Source organism: Oncorhynchus mykiss, chromosome 12 (genome assembly GCF_057628025.1).
Source record: "Oncorhynchus mykiss isolate SJ-2025 chromosome 12, ASM5762802v1, whole genome shotgun sequence".
Taxonomy (NCBI): Eukaryota; Metazoa; Chordata; class Actinopteri; order Salmoniformes; family Salmonidae; genus Oncorhynchus; species Oncorhynchus mykiss.
This window is the reverse complement of record NC_143033.1, coordinates 69,106,553-69,132,230: the sequence shown is the minus strand read 5'-3', so window position 1 is coordinate 69,132,230 and position 25,678 is coordinate 69,106,553. Positions and strand designations below refer to the sequence as shown.

Below are 25,678 nucleotides of genomic sequence, written 5' to 3'. Positions count from 1 at the left end.
TTGACAATTTTTTGGTTCTACTTTCCTAACTTTTTTGTCAGTCATTTCTGTGCGCCTGACTGTCTTTCAATAAGACAACATCTCCCACTTTTACATTTGTCTTTTCTGCGTCTCTGCAGCGTTGTCAGGTACTCCTGTCTCCATCCTTTCCAAAAGGTGTCAGCGATACACTGGACTTGTTCCACTGTTTTCCATTAAGGTCATTCATGCTGAAGTATCCAGAAGGGGCTCAGGAAGTGCTGGCCTCTTGTGTCAGTTACATTCAGGGTGTGAGAATGGCAGGCATGTCAGGGTCGGTTAACATTGACGTGAGGGGTCTCGCATGGATTATTTCCATAAGAGTGCTCAAGACCTCATGTGTGAGATGAGTGGAGCCCGTCTGAAACAGCATTTGGCAACCCCAATGAGTCTCTCCCAAGAACAACCCATTTGAGACGAGTGTGGGGGATTAAATATTTAAGTACATCCCTTGTCTGAGAGGTATTTAGTCAGTTCTGAGTCATTTCTGTCGATTCCCAGTTCCTTGCAGGCACCTATGAAGTTTGAACCTCAATCAGAGCATAGCACTTTTGCTGGACCACGGGATAGGATACTTGACCACTTGTTTTGGTCAAGTATCCTCCCTCTAACTTTGCGGCAGGTGACACACTTGTGAATGATACCAGAGACCAGACGTTTGCTCCCAATAATCCAGAAGCCTGCTGCTCGAATAGCTCCATCTGAAAAATGACGGCCCTGGTGAGCCACTTGCTTGTGATAATGTCTTACCAGCAGAGTGGCAACATGATGTGATGATGAGAGGATGTTTTCCGTCTTGTGTCAATGTAAGCAGAGAATAAGCAGCCTCCCACCCTCAGCAATCCATCCTCATCATTCACTGGGTTCAGCTTTTTGAGTGTACATTATTTTAGGAACTCTTTTCCTTTTTCAAGGCATTTGAATTCCTTTTTGAAGGATTCATGTTGCACACAGTGAATGATTGCTGTTTTGGCTTGTGACAACTCACTTGTACTGCATGGTTTATTGCAGTCATGCCAGCCTCTGCAATTGGTGTCGTCCGCACCTTCATAGAAGGATCTGGCAACATTAATGAGTCGTGCTATGGCTCGATTGAGAGCTTTCCAGCTTGAGAACCTCTCAAAGTGATGAGAGCCGAGTTGAGCTTCAGAAATCTTAGTGGCAAAGGCAGTGACGTCTGCTTGAATCTTTGCATCTGTGTGAGGCTCTACAAGGTCAAAATTGATTGTCTCAGACTCACTTGAGTTTGCTTGGGTCAGGAAAGGTGGACATGAGAACCAACTGGTGTGCTTTAAGAGCACAGCTAGTATGGGCCTGGTTGCATGGTCTGCTGGACTGCTGTTGGTGTTTACATAACACCACTGGATGGGTAGAATTCCTGATGTGAGTTACCCTATTGGCAACATACACATAGAATCTTTTGGTGACATTGTGGATGTAACCGAGAACTATCTTACTGTTTGTGTAAAACTCTGATCAGTTCATCCATCTCAACAGCTAGCACAGCCTCACACAGTTCTAGGCGTGGGATAGCGTTGGCCGGCTGAGGGGCCAATTTTGATTTCCCCAAGATAAATCCAACATGGCATTGACCTTTCAGAGTCAATAACTCTCAGGTAGGCTACCACTCCTATGGCTACTGTAGATGTCATGTATTGTCATGTTGTGTCTTGTTTCTGTCCTTTCCCTTCACCCTGTCTCCCTCTGCTGGTCGTTATTAGGTTACCTTTTCTCCCCCTCTTTCCCCCAGCTGTTCCTTGTCTCCTCCTAACTACCTCGTCACCCCTTTTCCCACCTGTTCCCTTTTTCCCTCTGATTAGTCCTCTATATCTCTCTCTGTTTTTGTTTCTGTCTTTGTCGGATTCTTGTTTGTGTTATTCATGCCTGAACCAGACTATCGTCATGTTTGCTGCAACCTTGTCCTGTCCTGTCGGAATCTGCCGGTCCATCTGAGCCTACGTTTGTTTTGTTATTAAAGAAGCTCTGTTTACGTTAATTCGCTTTTGGGTCCTCATTCACGCACCTAACAGAAGAATCCGACCAAGAATGGACCCAGCGACTTCGGATCCTCTCCACTCAGCCGTCGAGATCCAGGGAGCGATGCTAGGCAGACACGAGCAGGAATTGTCTGCTGCTCGACATGCCGTTGAGACCCTGGCCACCCAAGTCTCCAACCTCACAGAACAGGTTCACCATCTCCGCCTCGATCCACCGGCCACTTCCAGGGCTTTCGAATCTCCGGAGCCCAGAATCAATAACCCGCCGTGTTACTCTGGGGAGCCCACTGAATGCCGCTCGTTCCTCACCCAGTGTGATATTGTGTTTTCTCTCCAGCCCAACACTTACTCCAGGAGCACTGCTCGTGTCGCCTACGTCATATCTCTCCTTACTGGACGGGCTCGTGAGTGGGGCACGGCAATCTGGGAGGCAAGGGCTGAGTGTACTAACCAGTATCAGGACTTTAAGGAGGAGATGATACGGGTTTTTGATCGATCTGTTTTTGGGGAGGAGGCTTCCAGGGTCCTGTCTTCCCTATGTCAAGGTAATCGATCCATAACAGACTACTCTATTGAGTTTCGCACTCTTGCTGCCTCCAGTGGCTGGAACGAGCCGGCTTTGCTCGCTCGTTTTCTGGAGGGTCTCCGCGCAGAGGTAAAGGATGAGATTCTCTCCCGGGAGGTTCCTTCCAGCGTGGATTCCTTGATTGAACTCGCTATTCGCATTGAGCGACGGGTTGATCTTCGTCACCGAGCTCGTGGAAAGGAGCTCGCGTTCTCCGTTGCCCCCCTCTCCGCATCACTACCATCTTCCTCTGCCGGCTCGGGTGCTGAGCCTATGCAGCTGGGAGGTATCCGCATCTCGACTAAGGAGAGGGAACGGAGAATCACCAACCGCCTCTGTCTCTATTGCGGTTCTGCTGGTCATTTTGTCACTTCATGTCCAGTAAAAGCCAGAGCTCATCAGTAAGCGGAGGGCTACTGGTGAGTGCTACTACTCCTGTCTCTCCTTCAAGATCCTGCACTACCTTGTCGGTCCATCTACGCTGGACCGGTTCGTCAGCTTCCTGCAGTGCCTTAATAGACTCTGGGGCGGAGGGCTGTTTTATGGACGAGACCTGGGCTCGGGAACATGACATTCCTCTCAGACAGTTAAGGGAGTCCACGGCCTTGTTCGCCCTGGATGGTAGTCCTCTCCCCAGGATTCAGCGTGAGACGCTACCTTTAACCCTCACTGTTTCTGGTAATCATAGCGAAACCATTTCTTTTTTAATTTTTCATTCACCTTTTACACCTGTTGTTTTGGGCCATCCCTGGCTAGTTTGTCATAATCCTTCTATTAATTGGTCTAGTAATTCTATCCTCTCCTGGAACGTCTCTTGTCATGTGAAATGTTTAATGTCTGCTATCCCTCCTGTTTCCTCTATCTCTTCTTCACAGGAGGAGCCTGGTGATTTGACAGGGGTGCCGGAGGAATATCACGATCTGCGCACGGTGTTCAGTCGGTCCAGGGCCACCTCTCTTCCTCCACACCGGTCGTATGATTGTAGTATTGATCTCCTTCCGGGAACCACTCCCCCCCGGGGTAGACTATACTCTCTGTCGGCTCCCGAACGTAAGGCTCTCGAAGATTATTTGTCTGTAGCTCTTGCCGCCGGTACCATAGTCCCCTCCTCCTCTCCCGCCGGAGCGGGGTTTTTTTTTGTTAAGAAGAAGGACGGGTCCCTGCGCCCCTGCATAGATTATCGAGGGCTGAATGACATAACAGTGAAGAATCGTTATCCGCTTCCTCTTATGTCTTCAGCCTTCGAGATCCTGCAGGGAGCCAGGTTTTTCACTAAGTTGGACCTTCGTAACGCTTACCATCTCGTGCGCATCAGGGAGGGGGACGAGTGGAAGACGGCGTTTAACACTCCGTTAGGGCACTTTGAATACCGGGTTCTTCCTTTCGGCCTCGCTAACGCTCCAGCTGTCTTTCAGGCATTAGTCAATGATGTCCTGAGAGACATGCTGAACATCTTTGTTTTCGTTTACCTTGACGATATCCTGATTTTTTCACCGTCACTCCAGATTCATGTTCAGCACGTTCGACGTGTCCTCCAGCGCCTTTTAGAGAATTGTCTTTTTGTGAAGGCTGAGAAGTGCACTTTTCATGCCTCCTCCGTCACATTTCTCGGTTCTGTTATTTCCGCTGAAGGCATTAAGATGGATCCCGCTAAGGTCCAAGCTGTCATTGATTGGCCCGTCCCTAAGTCACGCGTCGAGCTGCAGCGCTTTCTCGGCTTCGCGAACTTCTATCGTCGTTTCATCCGTAATTTCGGTCAGGTGGCAGCTCCTCTCACAGCCCTTACTTCTGTCAAGACGTGCTTTAAGTGGTCCGTTTCCGCCCAGGGAGCTTTTGATCTCCTCAAGAATCGTTTTACATCCGCACCTATCCTTGTTACACCTGACGTCTCTAGACAGTTCGTTGTCGAGGTTGACGCGTCAGAGGTGGGCGTGGGAGCCATTCTTTCTCAGCGCTCCCTCTCTGACGACAAGGTCCACCCTTGCGCGTATTTTTCTCATCGCCTGTCGCCGTCGGAACGTAACTATGATGTGGGAAACCGCGAACTGCTCGCCATCCGCTTAGCCCTAGGCGAATGGCGACAGTAGTTGGAGGGGGCGACCGTTCCTTTTGTCGTTTGGACCGACCATAGGAACCTTGAGTACATCCGTTCTGCCAAACGACTTAATGCGCGTCAGGCGCGCTGGGCGCTGTTTTTCGCTCGTTTCGAGTTCGTGATTTCTTATCGTCCGGGCTCTAAGAACACCAAGCCTGATGCTTTATCTCGTCTCTTCAGTTCTTCAGTAGCCTCCACTGACCCCGAGGGGATTCTCCCTGAGGGGCGTGTTGTCGGGTTGACTGTCTGGGGAATTGAGAGGCAGGTAAAGCAAGCACTCACTCACACTCCGTCGCCGCGCGCTTGTCCTAGGAACCTTCTTTTCGTTCCCGTTCCTACTCGTCTGGCCGTTCTTCAGTGGGCTCACTCTGCCAAGTTAGCCGGCCACCCTGGCGTTCGGGGTACGCTTGCTTCCATTCGCCAGCATTTTTGGTGGCCCACCCGGGAGCATGACACGCGTCGTTTCGTGGCTGCTTGTTCGGTCTGCGCGCAGACTAAGTCCGGTAACTCCCCTCCTGCCGGCCGTCTCAGGCCGCTTCCCATTCCCTCTCGACCGTGGTCTCACATCGCCTTAGATTTTGTCACCGGACTGCCTTCGTCAGCGGGGAAGACTGTTATTCTTACGGTTGTCGACAGGTTCTCTAAGGCGGCTCATTTTATTCCCCTTGCTAAGCTTCCTTCTGCTAAAGAGACGGCACAAATCATCATCGAGAATGTTTTCAGAATTCATGGCCTTCCGTCAGACGTCGTTTCGGACAGAGGTCCGCAATTCACGTCTCAATTTTGGAGGGAGTTTTGCCGTTTGATTGGGGATTCCGGCAGTCTCTCTTCCGGCTTTCACCTCCAGTCTAACGGTCAAGCAGAACGGGCCAATCAGACTATTGGTCGCATCTTACGCAGTCTTTCTTTTCGCAACCCTGCGTCTTGGTCAGAACAGCTCCCCTGGGCAGAATACGCCCACAACTCCTTTTCAGAGTAGCCTCGGGTACCAGCCTCCGCTGTTCTCATCTCAGTTCGCCGAGTCCAGCGTCCCCTCCGCTCAGGCTTTTGTCCAACGTTGCGAGCGCACCTGGAAGAGGGTCAGGTCTGCACTTTGCCGTTATAGGGCGCAGACTGTGAGGGCTGCTAATAAGCGTAGAACTAAGAGTCCTAGATATTGTCGCGGTCAGAGAGTTTGGCTCTCCACTCAGAACCTTCCCCTTAAGACCGCTTCTCGCAAGTTGACCCCGCGGTTCATTGGTCCGTTCCGTATTGCTCAGATCATTAATCCTGTCGCAGTTCGACTTCTTCTTCCGCGATATCTTCGTCGCGTCCACCCGGTCTTCCATGTCTCCTGTGTCAAGCCCGTTCTTCGCGCCCCCACTCGTCTTCCCCCCCCCCCCCCCCCATCCTTGTCGAGGGCGCACCCATCTACAGGGTCCGTAGGATTTTGGACATGCGTCCTCGGGGCCGTGGTCATCAGTACCTAGTAGATTGGGAGGGGTACGGTCCTGAGGAGAGGAGTTGGGTTCCCTCTCGGGACGTGCTGGACCGTGCGCTGATCGATGATTTCCTCTGTTGCCGCCAGGTTTCCTCCTCGAGTGCGCCAGGAGGCACTCGGTGAGTGGGGGGGTACTGTCATGTATTGTCATGTTGTGTCTTGTTTCTGTCCTTTCCCTTCACCCTGTCTCCCTCTGCTGGTCGTTATTAGGTTACCTTTTCTCCCCCTCTTTCCCCCAGCTGTTCCTTGTCTCCTCCTAACTACCTCGTCACCCATTTTCCCACCTGTTCCCTTTTTCCCTCTGATTAGTCCTCTATATCTCTCTCTGTTTTTGTTTCTGTCTTTGTCGGATTCTTGTTTGTGTTATTCATGCCTGAACCAGACTATCGTCATGTTTGCTGCAACCTTGTCCTGTCCTGTCGGAATCTGCCGGTCCATCTGAGCCTACGTTTGTTTTGTTATTAAAGAAGCTCTGTTTACGTTAATTCGCTTTTGGGTCCTCATTCACGCACCTAACAGTAGAGGCATCCGAGAAGATGTGCAGCTCTCTTCTTTGAGTGGTAGACAAGGAGGCTGTGGTGTTCATCCTGTACTCAGTTAAGTTTTCTATCTGGGTTGTTGTCTTCATACCAGAGAAACCTTAAGTAATCTCTGTGATCCTCACGTACACCAAAACAGTAAATCATTTGTTACACATCTGCCGTTAGTGCAATACAATCCTTGCGGAAGCGCATTAGGATGCCCAAGAGTGTGTTGTTTAAGTCTGGACCACTGAGCAGAACGTTGTTAAGTGACACTCGTTGACGCTTAGCACTGGAGTCAAACACTACTCTTGTATTTTCAGGCTTTTGTGGATAGTGAACACCAAATATGGACAGATACCAGTGTTCTTTGTCTCCCTCTAGTGGTGGAGAAGGTTTGACTTGGTCGTTATCAGCATCTTTTGCATGAAGAACATTTCATGTCAGGCTTTTTGTCAAAAGTCCTGCGAAGTGATGTGAGACAGTTCATGACCTGCATGGCCTATCGTCTGGCATCATGTCGCAGTCTATCAGAGCAGGGAGAGTGAGCTGCATGTGTCCGTCTATAGACTCCACCATGAAGTTGACGACTCTCCTGCCTGAAGTCTCTGTTACCCCAGAACAGGTCTTCATGGTATATGGAGCAGAGTTGTCATTGATGTTGAAGAGATTCAAAAACGCTGTCTTGGCCAGAGATTTGTTGCTCTGTTCATCAAGCACTACATAAATATTGACGACTCTCTTTATTGTCCCAGCTGGATAAGATTTGACTAGGCATATTTTTGACTAAAATCAATTTGGATTTGCTTAACACTATTTTGGTTACTACATGATTCCATATGTGTTATCTCAAAGTTGTGATGTCTTCACTATTATTTCACAATGTAGAATATAGTAAAAATAAAGAAAACCCCTTAAAGAATATATAAAGAAAGAGAATTGTAGCCCTAGGAAGAATAAATAAAGACAATTGTGTAATGTACTGTAGTCTCCACGAACTATGAAATGCGTTATGTAGACAATAGTAAAGGCCTATTGTTGGCTACATGAGAAAAGGGTCTTTCTGACTCCAAATACACCAGTCTCCTAAAGAATTAAGAGAAAACAAGCATAGGAAACGGTTTTGGCATTAATAAAAATAAAAAAACTATGTAAGGCTTCTATTATATAATTATTTTGGTGACAACCTGGTTAATTAACAATATTTGGTGTTATCATGTTTTTTAAAATATATATAAGTATTATTGGGACAACAAAAAGGCAGTTGCTCATCAAGCATTACTCAAATAACTTTGAAAAGATTGTTACAAAGTTTGACACCCGAAAAAGTTTGTTCCAATGAATGAAGTTGCACAATAATGTGTCTTTTCCTACGTATTAACTAGCACAAAATGTGTATATTTTCACTCAAATTAAGCCACATTAAAACCCACAAAAATACTTGAAATATGCTAAATTATTTTTGTACATATTTGCACGAAATGAGTGTGAGATTGTGTTGCAACACAACAAACCAATGTACAAACGTGTTTTACACCATTGGTTGAAACAATGTGATTATTAAAAAACAACATAATCTGTACATTTTTCCATTTCCACACGATTTCATTTCGAAAAACCTCACAAATTCAATAACTGTTGTCCTGAAATGATGAAACCCCACAGTAAATTGAATTGAGTAAATGTACCAACGAAAAAGTGATTCAAATACAACCATTCAATATAGGCTTCTGTGTTATTTTAAGCCTTTGCTAATAGAAGTAGATTCATTTTGCTGAAGTAGGGTTTTGCAGAACGATGAAGTGTCTCCATGAAAACGTATAGAATGGTAGAATTCTCGTCTGCAACTGTTTGAAACGATTCAATGTAGTAAGTGATATTGTCACATTGGCATTTTAAGTTGCTAGCAAAAAAATCATACTCATGCATTCAGATACAGTCGTTATCTGTCTGAAAATTAAATTTCTTAAGTAATCCTGGTGCCTTTTGTTCCATGACAGAGTTTGACTAGAACGAGCAAATACAGTACCCTTCTCACTTGATATTAAATGACATATGCTGTCAAAACCATCTCTCTCTGTTGGGAAAAATAAATGTATGTAAATTAATGTGCTACACAATTCTTTGGCTACTTTAAAAGTTACAGCCTTTACCGACCTGTTGATAATGAGTGTCTTCAAATAACAAATGAATGTTGAATGTTGATGTACAAATTCTCTTGCAAGCCCTGCACCCGAAACGACCGCTCTAAGGTATCAAAATGAAAATGGTAATGGTCAGGCAAGATGTCAATTGTGTCCAGATTTAGACATTTTACAACCACTGTACATCTTCAAAATGTAGGTCAAACTAGAATTGTGATTTCATGGATCATCCTTCCTTGCATCTATAGTTCTGTGACGGTGGTTATTTTTTCAACCCCATCTCTCAGCTATTTACAAAAAGAGTGTTTGAGTGTGTGCTTTGGTTTAGTTTGAACTGCAGAGTTCCCCTTTAGAAAGTCGGTCTATAAAAAAATTTATGCATAAAAGAAATGAATGGATGAATGCAGGCATGCGTGAATAAATTATTTAAGTGAATGAAAACAATATGAGAATAGTTGTACGTATTTTTTATTTAAATGTATTATAAATAAAACACGAATAAATAAATACATTGTGTATACATAAATATCCATCTACCAATATATATAAAATAAATAAATCAGTCATTCAGTCAATCGAGCAGCCGAACAGTCAGTCAGTCAGTATATATATCAGCCATCAATCTGTTAACCAGCCTGAGGAATATGTCACGTTTCCAATGATGATTATGTGGTTCTCCTCACGGCTTGACTCTGCTGTCGATGAATTTCTTGAACTGCACCAAGTTTTCGCGAATCTCCTTTCGCACAATCTCCCATGCGCATGCGCTGTGTTCCTGGAGAGCGTACAAGATTTACATTTTATTTCAGTCAACTCAACCACTGCAGGTGTTGTTGATCCAGCGCATCCATCGACATAAAAACGGCACTTGGCAATTCCAAGTTTCAAATGTGAGTTGTGGCATTGAAATGCGTCCTATTTGTGGTGATCTAGAACTTTTGCTCAGATTAATTTAGCCTCTATTCGAGGACATTTGATATTGGACCCACCTTCTCTTTCAAGACCGTGTTCAGCTTGTTGAAATATGTTTTCAGAGTAACCGAGCCTCCATCTCCAGAGGATTCCCAAACACCGCCTACGACCTGGAGACAATATAAAATGCTGGTTATGAAAATATATATATTTTTTATTGTAGTGTAGAAATTATTATTATGTATATACCAATGCCCACGATTGTCTGCCCCAAAATGTGTACACCACATTAGTAACACGTTCATAACATTGAGTTTCACCCCGTTTTACCCTCAAAACAGCCTAAATTCGTCAGGGCATGTGTTCCACGGCGATACTGGCCCATGTTGACTCCAATACTTCCCACAGTTGTGTCATGTTGGCTTGATGTCCATTGGGTGGTGGACCATTGTTCATACACAAGGGAAACGGTTGAGCATGAGAAAGCCAGCGGTGTTGCAGTTCTTGACACATTCAAACTGGTGCGCCTGGCACCTACATCCATACTCCTACATCCAGACATATTTGTTCTTGCACATTCACCCTCTGAATGGCACACGTACACAATCCATGTCTCAATTGTCTCAAGGCTTAAAAATCCTTCTTTAACCTGTCTCCGCCCCTTCCTCCACACCAATAGGAGTGGGTCTAACAAGTGAGGGATCATTGCTTTCACCTGGATTCAGCTGGCCAGTCTATGTCATGGAAAGAGCAGGTGCTAATGTTTTGTTCACACAGCGTATAACCTATAGACTACACAAGAGGGATCGTACTTACACATAACTCTAAGTTTTGAACTTGACGATATATGACGTTTTGGAACATGTTAAGTTTTATTTTGTTCCACGTGACAGACGTCAGACTGTTGTTATATAATTGGTCCACATATCGCATAGCCTCCAATGCAACCACAGAGACGTCCTCACCCTGGATAAAATAAAACAGGGTTTTAGGCATTGGGTGTCTAAATAAATGGTTAAACTTCCAATTTACCATACTGTACTTTAGTTTATCAATATACTGAAGTGTATCCTACCTCTGTGTTCTTGTAAAGATCCTCTGGAAACATTTGTTCGACGTTTTCTTCTGCACACATAAGTGGAAAGAGTCCACCCTGAAATAGAATTCATATCAAAATCAAGAAGTAAACTATATTGTGATAGTAACCTTAAATGAAACTTTGTGATACAGAAAGTGAAAGTATTGCTTAAAAATAATATTAGCTATAATGCAAAATAGAAATATAAATATTATTGCGAATTTTCGTCATAAATTTGTGCACATCAAATAGCGGACTGGTGCAGTTTAAATTCCTCACCATATCTGAGAGCAGGTCTATGCTCACATCGTTCAGCTTCCCCAACCTAAACTGCGTCCACCTGCAAGGTTTTGATGCTGCTGTGCCTTGGCAGAACAGAGTCAGGCAAATGCTCAACCATTTCAATACAGCCATGTTTCTTTAATAAGAACTTGAATGGAACAGCTATTATAAATGATTAACGACCGATTATCTTAATCTTGATTGATATGATACTTAGTCTGTTGATGTTGCCCATTTTATATAACCCAAGTATCGCTACGTAAAGGTATCAAAATCCCTTTGTGGTGAAGAAGGGTTTCATGGTTCAGACTTTCGCTTCCCTTTATAAACCCCAATTTTAGGGGGTAATTCTTAATTATGCTATTGTAAAACTAATCAAGAAAATGTTTGCCTATCAAGTTAACAGTTCTCATATGTAGAGAATTGCATTGGGGCAATGCATTTCATGCTAACATATTCAGCAGGTGTTAAAATGTAGGCCATATTGAATATTAAAAACTAAGAAAACCGTGGCTGATTTGTTATTTATATAATACAATGGTACAGGGCTCTCTCCTATGAAATGAGGGCCATGTTTAGTAAATATGCTGTAGTTTTGGACATTGCACACCACATTTTTCAGATTCTGTGTAGAAAAGTATTTTTGATAGGAGTAGCATGGAGATCCCTTTTTGCTCACACTCGTTTAATCTGTTGTCGACTCTCTTTTAATCCGGTAGTGCAGTCTGAAATATTACTGTTCAGTGTTAATATTGCAAATATTTGAAATAACAAAACGTTTTATTAATAGAGTGACTGGTAGTGTTGAATGAAGACTAAAGCCGCCGCCTCTAAAATCGAGAGTAAAGTGCGGTGGTATTGCGGTGGTGTTGGCAGCATGCTGGGGAATTACTTTTCCTTTTCTCTTATGCGCTTCATTCTTATTAAATTGATTCGGTAAATTCCAAGAGGTCCTTTTAAAGTTGGTTCATTTTTGTTTAAAAAAAGAGTTATATATGCCCTAAATTTGCCTTGACGATAATGTGCGAATTTTACCGAATGCTAATGATGGTTGTAGCTATATTTTTCCAAACTTTTTTTAACCATGAAAATCTCATTCAGATATAAAATCATATGACAATGATGACTACGACGTTAATTGGAGGTGTAGGTTTCTGATTATGCCGTTTTTATGTTAAGCCTTTATATTAGGTTACCTTGTAACCTAATGCCATTGATTGTTTTCAAACTTGAGATGAATTTCACATTACACATGTTGTTAAATGGGTCAACAGGTTTATTTCGGCAGCCTACAGTCGTGGTACGAAATAAATATATTACATCTGCTTATGTGTAGTGCATAGACTCCACTATGTTGTTGTTTTGAACTGCATATTGCATATGAACAAATTAATGCATGAAAGACTGAATGGATGAATTAATATGTAAATGAATACAAAACAATATGATAATAGATGCATGTTTTTTTCATTTAATTTTAATATAAATAAATTACAGAATAAATAAATACATAGCCTTCACATATAAATAAATCAGTCAGACAGTAAATATATAATCCATCAATCTATTAACCAGCCTCAGGTACATGTCACATGTCTCTGATGATGATTATATGGATTGTCCAACAGACCGCTTCTTCCTCACTGCTTGACTCTGCAGTGGATTTCGTCACCGCTTGACTCTGCTGTCAAGGAATTTTTTTAACTGCACCTGTTTGTAGCAAACCTAAGCCCCCAAGATCGTACATGCTCATGTGCTGTGTTCCTGGAGCTCAGACAATACATTCATTTTTTAGTCAACTCAGCCACAGCAGGTGACGCGCTTACGCATCCTTCGACTAAAACGGCGTTTGGAAGTTCCATGTTTCACATGTGAGTTGTGGCAGCAAAATTCATCCGATTTGTGGTGATCTTTTCCTGTGATTAATTTATCCTCTTTTCGAGGACATTTGATATTGGACCCACCTTCTGTTTCAAGACGGTGTTCAGCTCGTCGACATATGTTTTCATGATTCGTTACCAGAAGTAACCGACCCTCCATCTCCTGAGGATGCCCCAACACCACACCCGACCTGGAGACAATATAAAATGGTGGATAGTGAAATAGTTCTGTATTAAGTCAAGTTCTGACAATATTAGGCAAAAAATAATTTAGATTAAATTACAAATTAAAGACCTGTGACAAGTATTGTCTGCCCCCCAAATATAGCTTAGGCTACCACGAGGGATCATACTTACTTTCTTAACTTAACTAGGTCATCTGTTTCTGAACAGGTTCAGTGTTTCCTTGTTCCACGTGACAGGAGTCAGGCCATTAAATAATTGGGCCGTATGTCCCGAAGCCTCTAATGCAACCAGAGAGGTCCTCGCCCTGCATGATAGAAAACAGGGTTTTAGGCATTAGGGTGTCTCATAAATTCCATGTTTAAACTATCAATTTATCATTTTGAAATGGTAAAAAATCATACGCTATATTTTAGGCTATCAAAATCTTGCTATATGATACTGAAGTGTATCCTGCCTGTGTGTTCTTGTAAACATGCTGTGGAAACATGCGCTCGACTTTTCCTTTAGACACAGAGCTGGAACGTGTCCACTCTGAAATAAAGTTATATCAATGTCAAAAAGTGAACTGTATTGGAATAGTAACCTTACATTAAACTGTGTCCACTTGCACCGGTCGGAGTCAGCTGTGCCTCGGCAGAGCAGTCAGGCAGATACTCAACTATTTCAATAGAACCATGTTTCTTTTGATATAATTTAAGTGTAACAGACTTTCGAAATGATTAACAACCAATTATCTTTATCTTGATTCGATATGATACCTACATTGCTGAAATTGTCCATCATAATATATCCCTGGTACTGCTGTACTTTGAGGTATAAAACATTCCTTTGTGTTGAAGAAGGCTGCATGGTTCAGGCTTTCGCCTGGTTTTATAAGCCAATTTTTTTAGTGGGTGATTCTTAATTATGCTATTGTGAAATTAATAAGAATTATTTTTTTGTCCAGCAAGTTAACAGTTTTTATACGTCTTTGCGGAGAATGTATTGGAGCAATGCATTTCATGAGGTCAGACAGACAGCAGTAAATCAGCAGGCAAAATGTTACATGAAAAACTAATAAAACAGTTGCCTATTTCTACAATGTTGCAGGGCTTCATTTTAGCAAATGGGGGCCATGGTCAATATTGTGGACATTGCTCACCACATTTTTCAGATTCTGTGTAGGGTTAACCAGACAGTTGTTTCAATAGGCGTAGCACAGCAATCACATGTTGCTGTTGTGACTTTCTTTTAATCAGGTAGATCAATCTGAAGCATGACTGTTCAGTGTTTATATTGCACATCTTTGAAAAGTAGACACATTTTATTGACAGAGTGACTGATAGTGTTGAATGAAAGCTGAAGCCGACCCGCCTCTAAAATCGAGAGTAATATGCTGTGGTATTGGCTTTACTCTTCATTTTCTCTCATGCGGTTCATTCTTAATACATTGTTTCTGCAAATTCCAACTTTATACAGTTTGTTCATTTCTGGTTAAAAAAATTGTATTTGCCCCAGATTAGCCTTTATTGGGCGCTTACCAAGACGACGAAAATGATGACGATGACGTTTGAGTTTGGCCTAATGTGAATGAGCAGGAAAATCACATTGATATGTCGTCTCATATAATGATGCTGATGATGATGCTGATGTGATGATGACGACGACGTTCATTGGAGATGTAGGTTTCTGATTATGCAGCTTTTATATTAAGTATTTATCTTATGTAACTGTTAAAATGAACTGGTAATGGCATTGATAGAACAACATTGTATGCCTATCAACAAATTAAGTCGTATAGGAGCTCAAAGTACAACGTTCAAAACAGGCCCGCCCTGTCCAGTGTTAAAACACACTTCATTGACAAAAAGGATTTTCAATATAACTACATTTTGAGAAGATACATTTGACTTTCCTTAATGGATTCGTAGGCTATAGGACTAATAGTACTGACATCCATATGACCTGAGCATGTTTAATACAAATCTGAATGTTCACACATGGACAGACTGGGCTACAGAATGAGCACTCAGATTAATAATATTTAAAAGTATACAAATGTTTATTAACTTAACATTTGATGATTTTCAAATAGATACATCAATAAATTCATAAATAGGCATACATAAATAAATAACATTGATAAATAAATAAATAAATAAATACATGTTTAATATTGCTATTTGACGTTGCACATTACATGATTGTAGAATAGTAGGCTTTTAAAATCAAGCACAATTCTAAAACTCAATTGTAAAAAAGTTCTGCAAGTTCAAATTCATGTTCTGTTGGCCCACAGAAGGCTATCAGAGTTGTGTTCCAGAATTAACTGTAGGGTGTATGGAGGGTAATACTGGTAATGAAGGGTAAAATTGTCCAAATTGTCTATTTGTTTTTAACCTATAGTCTACCTTTTCTTTTAGGACTGCTGCAATGTGCCCAAAGTACGTATTCAGTACTTCTGCCCTGATGAGATAATCACTTGTATCCACAAATTTGGATATCATAGAATTACATGGATATATCTTATGTAAAATGTTGAAGTAGTCACGGGGAACTACGTGTGTGAGGATTGGAATCAGGCGCAGAGAGTTCCGCGGGGAAAAGTGCACTTTAATACGGCACAAACAAACAAGCCCACAACACAAGGCGCGAAATATATGGACCACCCAAAACCACAGGGTACCAGGTCCAGAACACGAACACATCTAACTAAAAAAAGGGCGGGTAAACCTACTTTTAAATAAGGAAGCCCATCAAGCACACACAAATAGACACAGGTGCAACTAATAAGACAAAACAAACAGACAACGAAAAAGGGATCGGTGGCGGTTAGTAGGCCGGTGACAAGGACCGCCGAGCACCGCCCGAACAGGCAGGGGAGCCAACTTCGGCGGAAGTCGTGACAGAAGTGCACTTCCTTAACTTTGTTGGTATACAGTATTTGTAAGGCGTTAACCATGCATTTTTCCAGACAATGTCAGGAATAAGCATGTTCCATAAAAACTTTCCTCTCAGTGTAAGTTGGTTTTGTGAATTAAGAATTTGTCTTATATATTTATTACAACAATATTTATCAAGTAAGCCCACGCCTTCCATTCTGAGTTCTGGATAAACTTTGTGATCATTCCCAAAACTCAGATGAGTTTTCATTAGTGGAGTTAGACCACTGGGAATGGCTTTGGTCACAGAAATAAACTCTCTGAAAGGTATTGGAAACTCGTTCAATGTTATAAATTGTTCATATGTGAGAATATTACCCTTGTTGTCGAAAATATCAAGAACAAAGTCAATATTCCTCTCATGCCAGCTGGGGTAGAACAATGACTTATTCCTTATAGTTATGTCTGAATTATTCCACAAAAGAGCTTTATGTGGGGAAAAATTGTTCAGGAAACATATTTTCCAGGCCATTAAAGCTTGTTGATGAAACCTAGCCAATTTAGCAGGTAATCTTTCAGGAATAAAATTACATTTCAGTAAAAATGGAAGACCTCCCAATTTATTAAATACATTATTTGGAATGAAATACCATATTTAATCAGTATTGATCAAACATTCTTTCAACCAGTTTATCTTGAAAGTGTTATTTATGTCAACAAAATCCAACACTTCTAGACCACCCATAGATCTTTTGTTAGAAAGAACAGGGTTTCTATTGTTTGTGAGACTTTTTTTTCCAGATGAAGTCCAGAAAGGTCTTATTGATCTCTTTACAAGTAGCTGGATTTACACATAACGATAATGAGGGGTTCACAAAACGAGACAGTCCCTCTGCCTTGGACAGTAGTACTCTCCCAAGAATAGAAATATCTCTTTGTAGCCAATTATTACATATATTTTTAGTTCTCTTAATTTTAGAAGAGAAATTAAAATGTTGTCTGACTAAGTGGTTTTTTGACAGATGTATTCCTAAATATTTAACACAGTCCTTTACAGGAATATTTTATATTTATTTATCATCAGAGTCAAATAAACATACGATTTCACATTTAGAAACATTCAGCATTAATCCTGATATTGAATGTATCTGCGTTTTCTGTGAAAAATAAGGTGAGAATCTGTCTCACTTCTTCTTTGATTGTAAATTTGTGTCAGAATTTTGGGAAAACCTTGCAAAAAGACTTATTTACCATTATGTACACTGTCTATGTTTTTGACATGAAAGATATCATATGTTACTTTTGCAATGATAACAAGACCACTGAAATGATTGTTATTTTTTTTAATTCTGGTTGCCAAATACTTCATACACAGACAAAAATTCCAAAATTCTATACCAAAATTACACATTTTTCTGATTGAATTCAACTATCTTATTAAAACATTAACCCTGGTAAATAACAACAAGAATAACATCTCCCTGAATCATTATAATAAGATTCTTTCAGAGTAAATACAATAGCACAATTTTTTGTATTTTTTAAATTATTTTATTGATATTTTTTGATTGTTTGAGTATTTTCTTGTTAATACCTGTGTTTTGTTTGGTTAGACATGTTTGATGTAGCAATGTAAGTTGATTTTTGTATAAAAATAATAATAATAACAATAATCACTTGTATCCACACTGCCCATCATCTGCCAGAAAGAAAAAGGCAGGCGATGAATAATAATAAAAAATGTCACAATACCACAATTAAACAGTTAACCTATCTGTGTTGGCATAGTAACTCACGCATTTGCTCTCTTCAATCTGGCGGTATACAATATTCTGAAAATTCTCCAATTTATGTTGGTCCCACTTAGTAGGCAGGTCGTCAGCTCCAAACAATGTGTCGATGTTCTTCAATGTCTCATAAATAGCCTTAGCACCACTGCTGCTCAACTGAAACGGACAAGAACAATAATACAACAAAAACAAATGTCAGTTTAAAGTCTACTTCTACTTTCTAATCCTAACGGTTGCAAATACTCTCATGTACCTCCTGTATATAGCCTCGTTATTGTTATTTTATTGTGATAGTTTATTTTTTTATTTTTTTATTTTTAGCAACGATTTTCTTACTTATTTTCTTACTTACTTTTAAAAAATGCAATGTTGGTTAAGGGCTTGTAAGCATTTCACCTTACGGTCTGGTCTACACACCTGTTGTATTCAGCGTACGTGAGAAATACAATTTTATTCTACATTAAAATTCCTTCAAATAGAGGCAAAATTAATCATAAGAAAAGTTCTAGATCACCACAAATCGGATGCATTTCGCTGCCCCAACTCACATATGACACTTGGAACTTCCAAGCGCCGTTATGGTGTATTCGGATGCCTTGGCGCAGCACCTGCTGTGGTTGAGTTGACTGAAAAAAATGATATTGTATGTTTTCTCTCAGGAAAACAGTGCATGCTGCGAATGCTGAGATCGTGTGAGATGAGGTTCGCTACAAACCGGTGCAGTTCAATAAAAGCCGCGAGGAAGACAGCAGAGTCAAGCCGTGAGGAAGAACCATACATAGAATCATAATTGGAGACGTGCCATATTCCTGAGAATGGCTAATAATGTAGATTGATGCCTGACATATTTACTGAATGACTGACAGGCTGCTAGATAGACTGAATGACTTATTTATAAATATTGGTTGATTGATGCGTATGCCATGTATTTGTTTATTTAGAACAAATTAAATATTATTTTCATTATTCATTCGTTCATTCATTCATTCATTCATTCATTCATGCAATCATTTGTTTACTGACTTTTAAAGGGGCCATCTGCAAACAACACCAAAGTAGTCGCTCAACCACTATTTTGGTAAATACAGTGCCTTCGGAAAGTATTCAGACCCCTTGACTTTTCCTACAGTTTGTTAGGTTACATACTAAAAACCTGTTTTCACATTGCCATTATGGGGTATTGTGTGTAGATTGCTGAGGATGCTTTTTGTATTTAATCAATTTTAGAGTACAGCTGTAATGTAACAAAATGTGGAAAAAGTCAAAGGGTCTGAATACTTTCCAAAGGCACTGTAGCTGACAGATGGGGTTGGAGAAAAATAACTACTGTCACAGAGCTATAGGTCCAAGGAATGATCACCCATGAGACAAAACTGACATAAACTGACATGGAATTGTTTTAAGATGGTCAAATCATGGATCATTTGTCTATTTCATTTAGAATTTTAGAACCCCTTCGGGTATCTTTTTTTCCTTCAGAATATTGAATTTGGCCAGCCCCATAGAAACACATTGAAAAACATATCCATAAATGGCAAACAAGACAGTCAAAAAATGTATCATTAGGAATAAGGTTTTGAAGTGTCTGCCCTATATCTAGGAGATATAAGAAAGCTCAGGAAATATATAAACATTTTATGACACATATTTAACCCTTTTTTTTTTGGTAGGCACAAAACTACCTCCAATCTTCCATTCATTTTTTTAACCAGTACTGGTTACCTTTAGACGAGTCCTGTGAAACTTGAAGGAGTTATAGAGCGAAACGAGAATCTCCCCTTTCTACAGTGGGGTCACATTCATTTGTTGCCCAAACAGTTCAGACGCTACAAACAGGAGTTGGCACATCAATGGTAACGACTTCGTGAGGGGACCGATTTGGTCTGACAGACAACGCTCTAGTTCTGCCCACATTCCATTGTGGAAGTGCAACACGGAAGTGCGACATCGGCAGGTGTCCAAGATATCTCCAGCTTAAACTGACGGGTTTTGATGGGGATTTTTTCATTACATTACTTAATAACTTCTTCGCCACACTATGTATGGATGCAACATTTCAGATTATCAGTGATGTGTACGCCAAGGAACTTGGAGCTTTTCACCAGGTCCTGTCGATGTGGATGGGGGCGTTCTCCCTCTGCAGCCTCCTGAAGTCCTATCAGCTCCTTTGTTTTGTTGATGTTGTGAGAGAGGTAATTTTCCTGGCACCACTCCACCAGGGCTCTCACCTCCTCCCTGTACGCTATCTCATCATTTTCGAGAATCAGGCCCATCACTGTTGTGTTGTGTGCAAACTTAATGATTGAGTCAGACCCAGGGCCCCTAGCTTGGAAAGCACTATGGTGTTGAAGGCTGAGCTGTAGTCAATTAATAGCATTCTTACATAGGCATCCCTCTTGTCCATATGGGAAAGGGCAGTGTGCAGTGTGATGGCGATTGGATCATAATTGGATCTATTGGGGCGGTATGCAAATTGAGTGGATGCAGGGTGTCGAGTAAGGTGAAAGTGATATGATCCTTAACTAGCCTTTCATAACTAGAAGTTGACCGATTATGATTTTTCAACACGATACTGATTGTTGGAGGACCAAAAAAAGCTGATACCGATTATTAGGCCAATTTTTTAAAATGTATATATATATATATATATATATATATATATATATATATATATATATATATTTGTAATAATGGCAATTACAACAAAGACAATTACAACAATACTGAATGAACAATTAACACGTATTTTAACTTAATATAATGCATAAATAAAATCTATTTAGTCTCAAATAAATAATGAAACATGCTCAATTTGGTTTAAATAATGCAAAAACAGTGTTGGAGAAGAAAGTAAAAGTACAATATGTGCCATGTGAAAATGCTAACGTTTAAGTTCCTTGCTCAGAACATGAGATCATATGACAGCTGCTGGTTCAATATTCCCAGTTAATATGTTTTAGGTTGTAGTTATTATTAAGAATTATGAAGCATTAACCATTTCTCTCTATACCATTTGTAATTCATGTACATTTGACTATTGGATGATCGAATAGGCACTTTACTATTGCCAGCCTAATCTCAGGAGTTGTCACGATCATCGTAATGATGTGACCAAGGCGCAGCGTGAATAGAGTTCCACATATTTTTAATCAACTGAAACTCACTGAAACAAAACAGCAAACAACCAAACTAAATGTGAAGCTACTAGTGTGCACAGAGGCACCTAACTGTAGACAAGATCCCACACCAGAAAGTGGGAAACAGGGCTGCCTAAATACGATCCCTAATCAGAGACAATGATAAACAGCTGAGTCTGATTGGGAACCATATCAGGCCAACATAGAAATACAAAAAACCCTAGACATACAAAACCCCAGACATACAACACTAGAGTACCCACCCTAGTCACACCTTGACCTAACCAAAATATATAGAAAACAGAGATATCTAAGGTCAGGGCATGACAGGAGTTGATAGGCTTGAAGTCATAAGCAGCTCTGTGAAGCAAGCATTACTAAGAGCTGCTGGCAAATGCAGTAAAGTTTGAATGAATGCTTACGAGCCTGTTGCCGCCTACCACCGCTCAGTCAGACTGCTCTATCAAATCATAGACCTAATTAGTTCAAATCCTAAGCTACGCCTCGCTCAGACAGTCTGTGTTTTTCCACTATACAGACACATTGTTTAACCTAATTCTGACTAAAACTACACACATCATCAGATTATAATTTTATGATTCTAATCAATTTCATACAGTTGTAAGGTTTCAGAGTGGAATTATTTTATCATTATCTTTCAACATATACATTATTTTATCAGAATATGAAGGCTGCCTGGGACAAGAAAAATCTGGGGCCTCCCGGGTGGCGCAGTGGTTAAGGGTGCTGTAATGCAGCGCCAGCTGTGCCAGCTGTGCCATCAGAGACTCTGGGTTCGCGCCCAGGCTCTGTAACCGGCCGCGACCGGGAGGTCCATGGGGCGACGCACAATTGGCCTAGCGTCGTCCAGGTTGGGGAGGGCTTGGTCGGTAGGGATGTCCTTGTCTCATCGCGCACCAGTGGCGGGCCGGGCGCAGTGCACGCTAACCAAGGTTGCCAGGTGCACAGTGTTTCCTCCGACACATTGGTGCAGCTGGCTTCTGGGTTGGATGCGCGCTGTGTTAAGGCGCAGTGCGCTGTGTTAAGAAGATAATAGCTACTACAACAATTGGACACCATGAAATTGGGGAGAAAAAGGGGTAAAAAAATAAAATTAAAAAATCTGGACGATTTCCTGAACATTCAATTTGAGAACCTTAATTTCTGTGTAAGTAACGAGTCCATTTAAAGTATAGTCCCTGTTTCGGCGCCAAATGTTCGATGTATAATAATAATTTATTATGCTTATGTTGTATCAATAGAAGGGGAAGGGCTAAAATACTTATTGGGTCCTAGACTACAGATTAGCAATATATATATATTCATTATAAGGTTTAATATTGTTCCACTATTCCTTTCTAGTCTCTGCCTCCTATAAAGACACGGTCTGAGAGATGTGTGTTATTGCAGTCAAAACAGGGTGTCTGTGAGGAAGCGCCACAAGGCTAAAAGAGATTCATAGACATCGAACCCTGCAGGGGAGTGAAAGAGATAAGAGACTAGTCAGACATACCACTATAAATCAACTTGGGGAGTGGACATTTACTGCTGAGCCTTTAGATAACACTGAAACTATTGTTTGTATAGTTGTGTATGCATGGACTGGTCTCATGAGTAGAAGGTAATGACATAGGCAGTGACATCACTAGGGGTTGACTGCAGGCATAATAGAATAACTTGGACCCTTTACTATTTTGCAGATCTTACTCGGAAACATGCGTGCTATGTTCCCGTTGTCAACTTCTGTCTGCAATTGCATTAATAAAGTTTTTGATTGATTTACTTAAATATATCAAATCAAATCAATATAACAGATCAATTATAATCAATTATAACAGAACATGGCCAAGATGTTCAAATGTTCATAAATGACCAGCATGGTCGAATAATAATAAGGCAGAACAGTTGAAACTGGAGCAGCAGCACGGCCAGGTGGACTGGGGACAGCAAGGAGTCATCGTGTCAGGTAGTCCTGAGGCATGGTCCTAGGGCTCAGGTCCTCAGAGAGAGAGAAAGAGAGAATTAGAGAGAGCACACTTAAATTCACAGAGGACACCGAATAGGACAGGAGAAGTACTCCAGATATAACAAACTGACCCTAGCCCCCCGACACATAAACTACTGCAGAATAAATACTGGAGGCTGCTATTGTCTGAATGCTAATTTCACAAATGAGCCAATGATTAACAAGGAACAAACCCCAACAAGGTGTAGACTACTAACTGTACAAGTGAGAAAATCTATGTGGGCTATTATGTTCAATTGGAGGCTAATGTTTTAATCTTGTCCAACAGGTATCACCTGCCATGAAACCTGAGAGGAGACTGAAACACTACTTCAAGAAGTTGAGGTTCTGAGAAAATTAGTGAGTTCGATTTCGAATGGCAATGTGTTTAATACATGGAATTAAATTAATATAAACTTGGCTAAACAGGAGCAGTTTTGAAACACTTTTGTGCTCTGGGGCCATACAGTATGTGTCAAGCGTCTCAGAGAAGTGCTGATCTAGCATCAAGCCTCCTCTGTCCTTATTTATAGTGACCTAAAATGCACAACTGATCAAAAATAAGCACTCCTACTCTGAGAATCTTGATTTATTATTATTATTATTATTATTATTATTATTATTATTATTATTATTATTATTATTATATACTGCACCAGGCCTTTCTTTGTTGTTCAAGACAATATGATCATTATAATGGCCAGAAAGTCCAAACCACTAATATTGACATTTTCTTTTGTTTTTCAGAACTACAGTCCACAGTCTTGGGAGCTCATTAGGAAAGAGACGAAACGTCATCTGCAACGATTGGTACGCCCTTACCAGTTTATTTACAATCATGTGGGACCCTGTTAGTCTCTTTACTATATTTAGATCCATAAATGGTTGTTTTTTATTATTATAAATTCCTATTTACGTTTTGCATTTCCTTTTTGTGCATGTGTTGAATAGAACTGTATTGCCTGTCTACTTGTAAAACCTGTGGAAAAATGAATATTGAAAATGTGAATTAAAAAAAGGATTTTGTGTGAAATCTCCAAATGTCATTCTTGTCTAAAACCAATGAAAGTGGATTTATCTAACCATCTGAGGGGATGCAGATTAAACTTGTTGCTGATAGTCAGTCACAGTCACGTGATAATTCTACTTTAAGTTTATACACCAGATGACTAATCGAACATCTTATGCTGCTATAACAGCCTCCACTCTTATGGGAAGGTTTTCCACTAGATGAAACTTGGAACATTGCTGTGGGGACTTGTTTCCATTCAGCCACAAACATTAGTGAGGCTGGGCACAGATGTTGGACATTTAGGCCTGGCTCGCAGTCGGCATTCCAAATCATCTCAAATGTTTTCAATAGGGTTGAGATCAGGGCTCTGTGCAGGCCAGTCAGGTTCTTACACGCCGATCTTGACAAACCATTTCTGTACGGACCTTGCTTTATGCACGGAGTCATTGTCATGCTGAAACAGGAAAGGGTCTTCCCCAAACTGTTGCCAAAGTTGTGTGGTGGATATTATAAAATAACAATTTGCTGGAGCCCAAGTCAAGCTAAGATTTGTTATTTCTCTGAGCTCAGAGGGAATAACAGATTTACACTGCACAATGTAGGCAGTCTGAATTCCGAAGCAATGAGTGATGAGAACATATTTTTTTATAGTTTCCTGTCCTTGGGTGGGACTTTATCCATGCAAGGACACAGGTGCAAGCTGGTTTGCAACACAGGATGATACTCCCAAGAATAGGACATGATAATTGGACAGTTTTGCACAGTTTTACAAGGTTAGTCACATACTCAGGTGGGTGGACACATACAATTAAAATGTGCCATTACAGTTGGAAGCACAGAATCGTCTAGCATGTCATTGTATGCTGTAGTGTTAAGATTTCCCTTCATTGGAAGCTTACTAGCCCAAACCATGAAAAATACCCCTCGACCATTATTCCTCCTCCACCAAACTTTTCAGTTGGTACTATGCATTCGGACAGGTAGCATTCTCCTAGCATCCGCTAAACCCAGATTCATCTGTCAGACTGACAGATGGTGAAGCATGATTCATCATCCTATGACGGTGCCACGTTGACAGTCACTGAGCTCTTCAGTAAGGCCATTATATTGCCAGTGTTTGTCTACAGAGATTGCATGGCTGTGTGCTTGATTTTATACACCTGTCAGCAACTGGTGTGGCTGAAATTAGCCGAATCCACTAAATTGATGGCGTGTCCACATACATTTGAATATATAGTGTATATTCTATTTGTTTTGTTTCTTTTTATTAATGTGTTTTTGTACTTTGTGGGGGGTTACTGTTTTTCTTGTTTGTTTTCATCTGTCAATCACACTGGGGCAGTGGGCAGAAAGGGGAGATCTGGGTGAGGAATAGAGGATCATTTGGGGGACCAGGAACTTTTAGCTCCCACTTGCCATTGTGGGATGTTTATTTATAAAGACTTTCCATTGTATTAAACACCTTAATGAATGTCTTACTATAATTGGTGTGAAAATAAGAAAAAACACATGGAAAGGAAAAATTGAAAAAAAACAAACAATACATTCAAAAGATAATACTTTAGTCCCCCTGAACGAGATGGTAGGCAAAACATAGAAATAACAATTGATTTAGCTGAGTGATATATCAAAAATAAATATAACTTTTAAGTGGCATCCTAATACAGTATCTCTCAATTAATAAATTAGGTCAATTCCTTTATGACTTTAGAAAA

General features: G+C 40.8%; 1 protein-coding gene and 1 pseudogene across 2 annotated transcripts in view; one reads left to right on the top strand and one right to left on the bottom strand.

The window, feature by feature from the left end:
• The window catches only part of LOC149979348 (interferon a3-like), a 209,741-nt pseudogene that overhangs the window by 122,219 nt on the left and 61,844 nt on the right, over window positions 1-25,678 (top strand). Inside the window, exon 5 of the transcript XR_016485201.1 lies at window positions 18,415-18,425. The product of XR_016485201.1 is annotated as an interferon a3-like (transcript). The remainder of the gene's footprint in view (window positions 1-18,414; window positions 18,426-25,678) is intronic.
• On the bottom strand, window positions 9,275-11,255 carry ifn3 (type I interferon 3). The gene is given in 5 exon segments (NM_001160502.1): window positions 9,275-9,595; window positions 9,810-9,902; window positions 10,549-10,698; window positions 10,808-10,885; window positions 11,090-11,255. Coding segments are annotated over 5 exon segments (552 nt in total). The 5' UTR covers window positions 11,225-11,255; the 3' UTR covers window positions 9,275-9,499.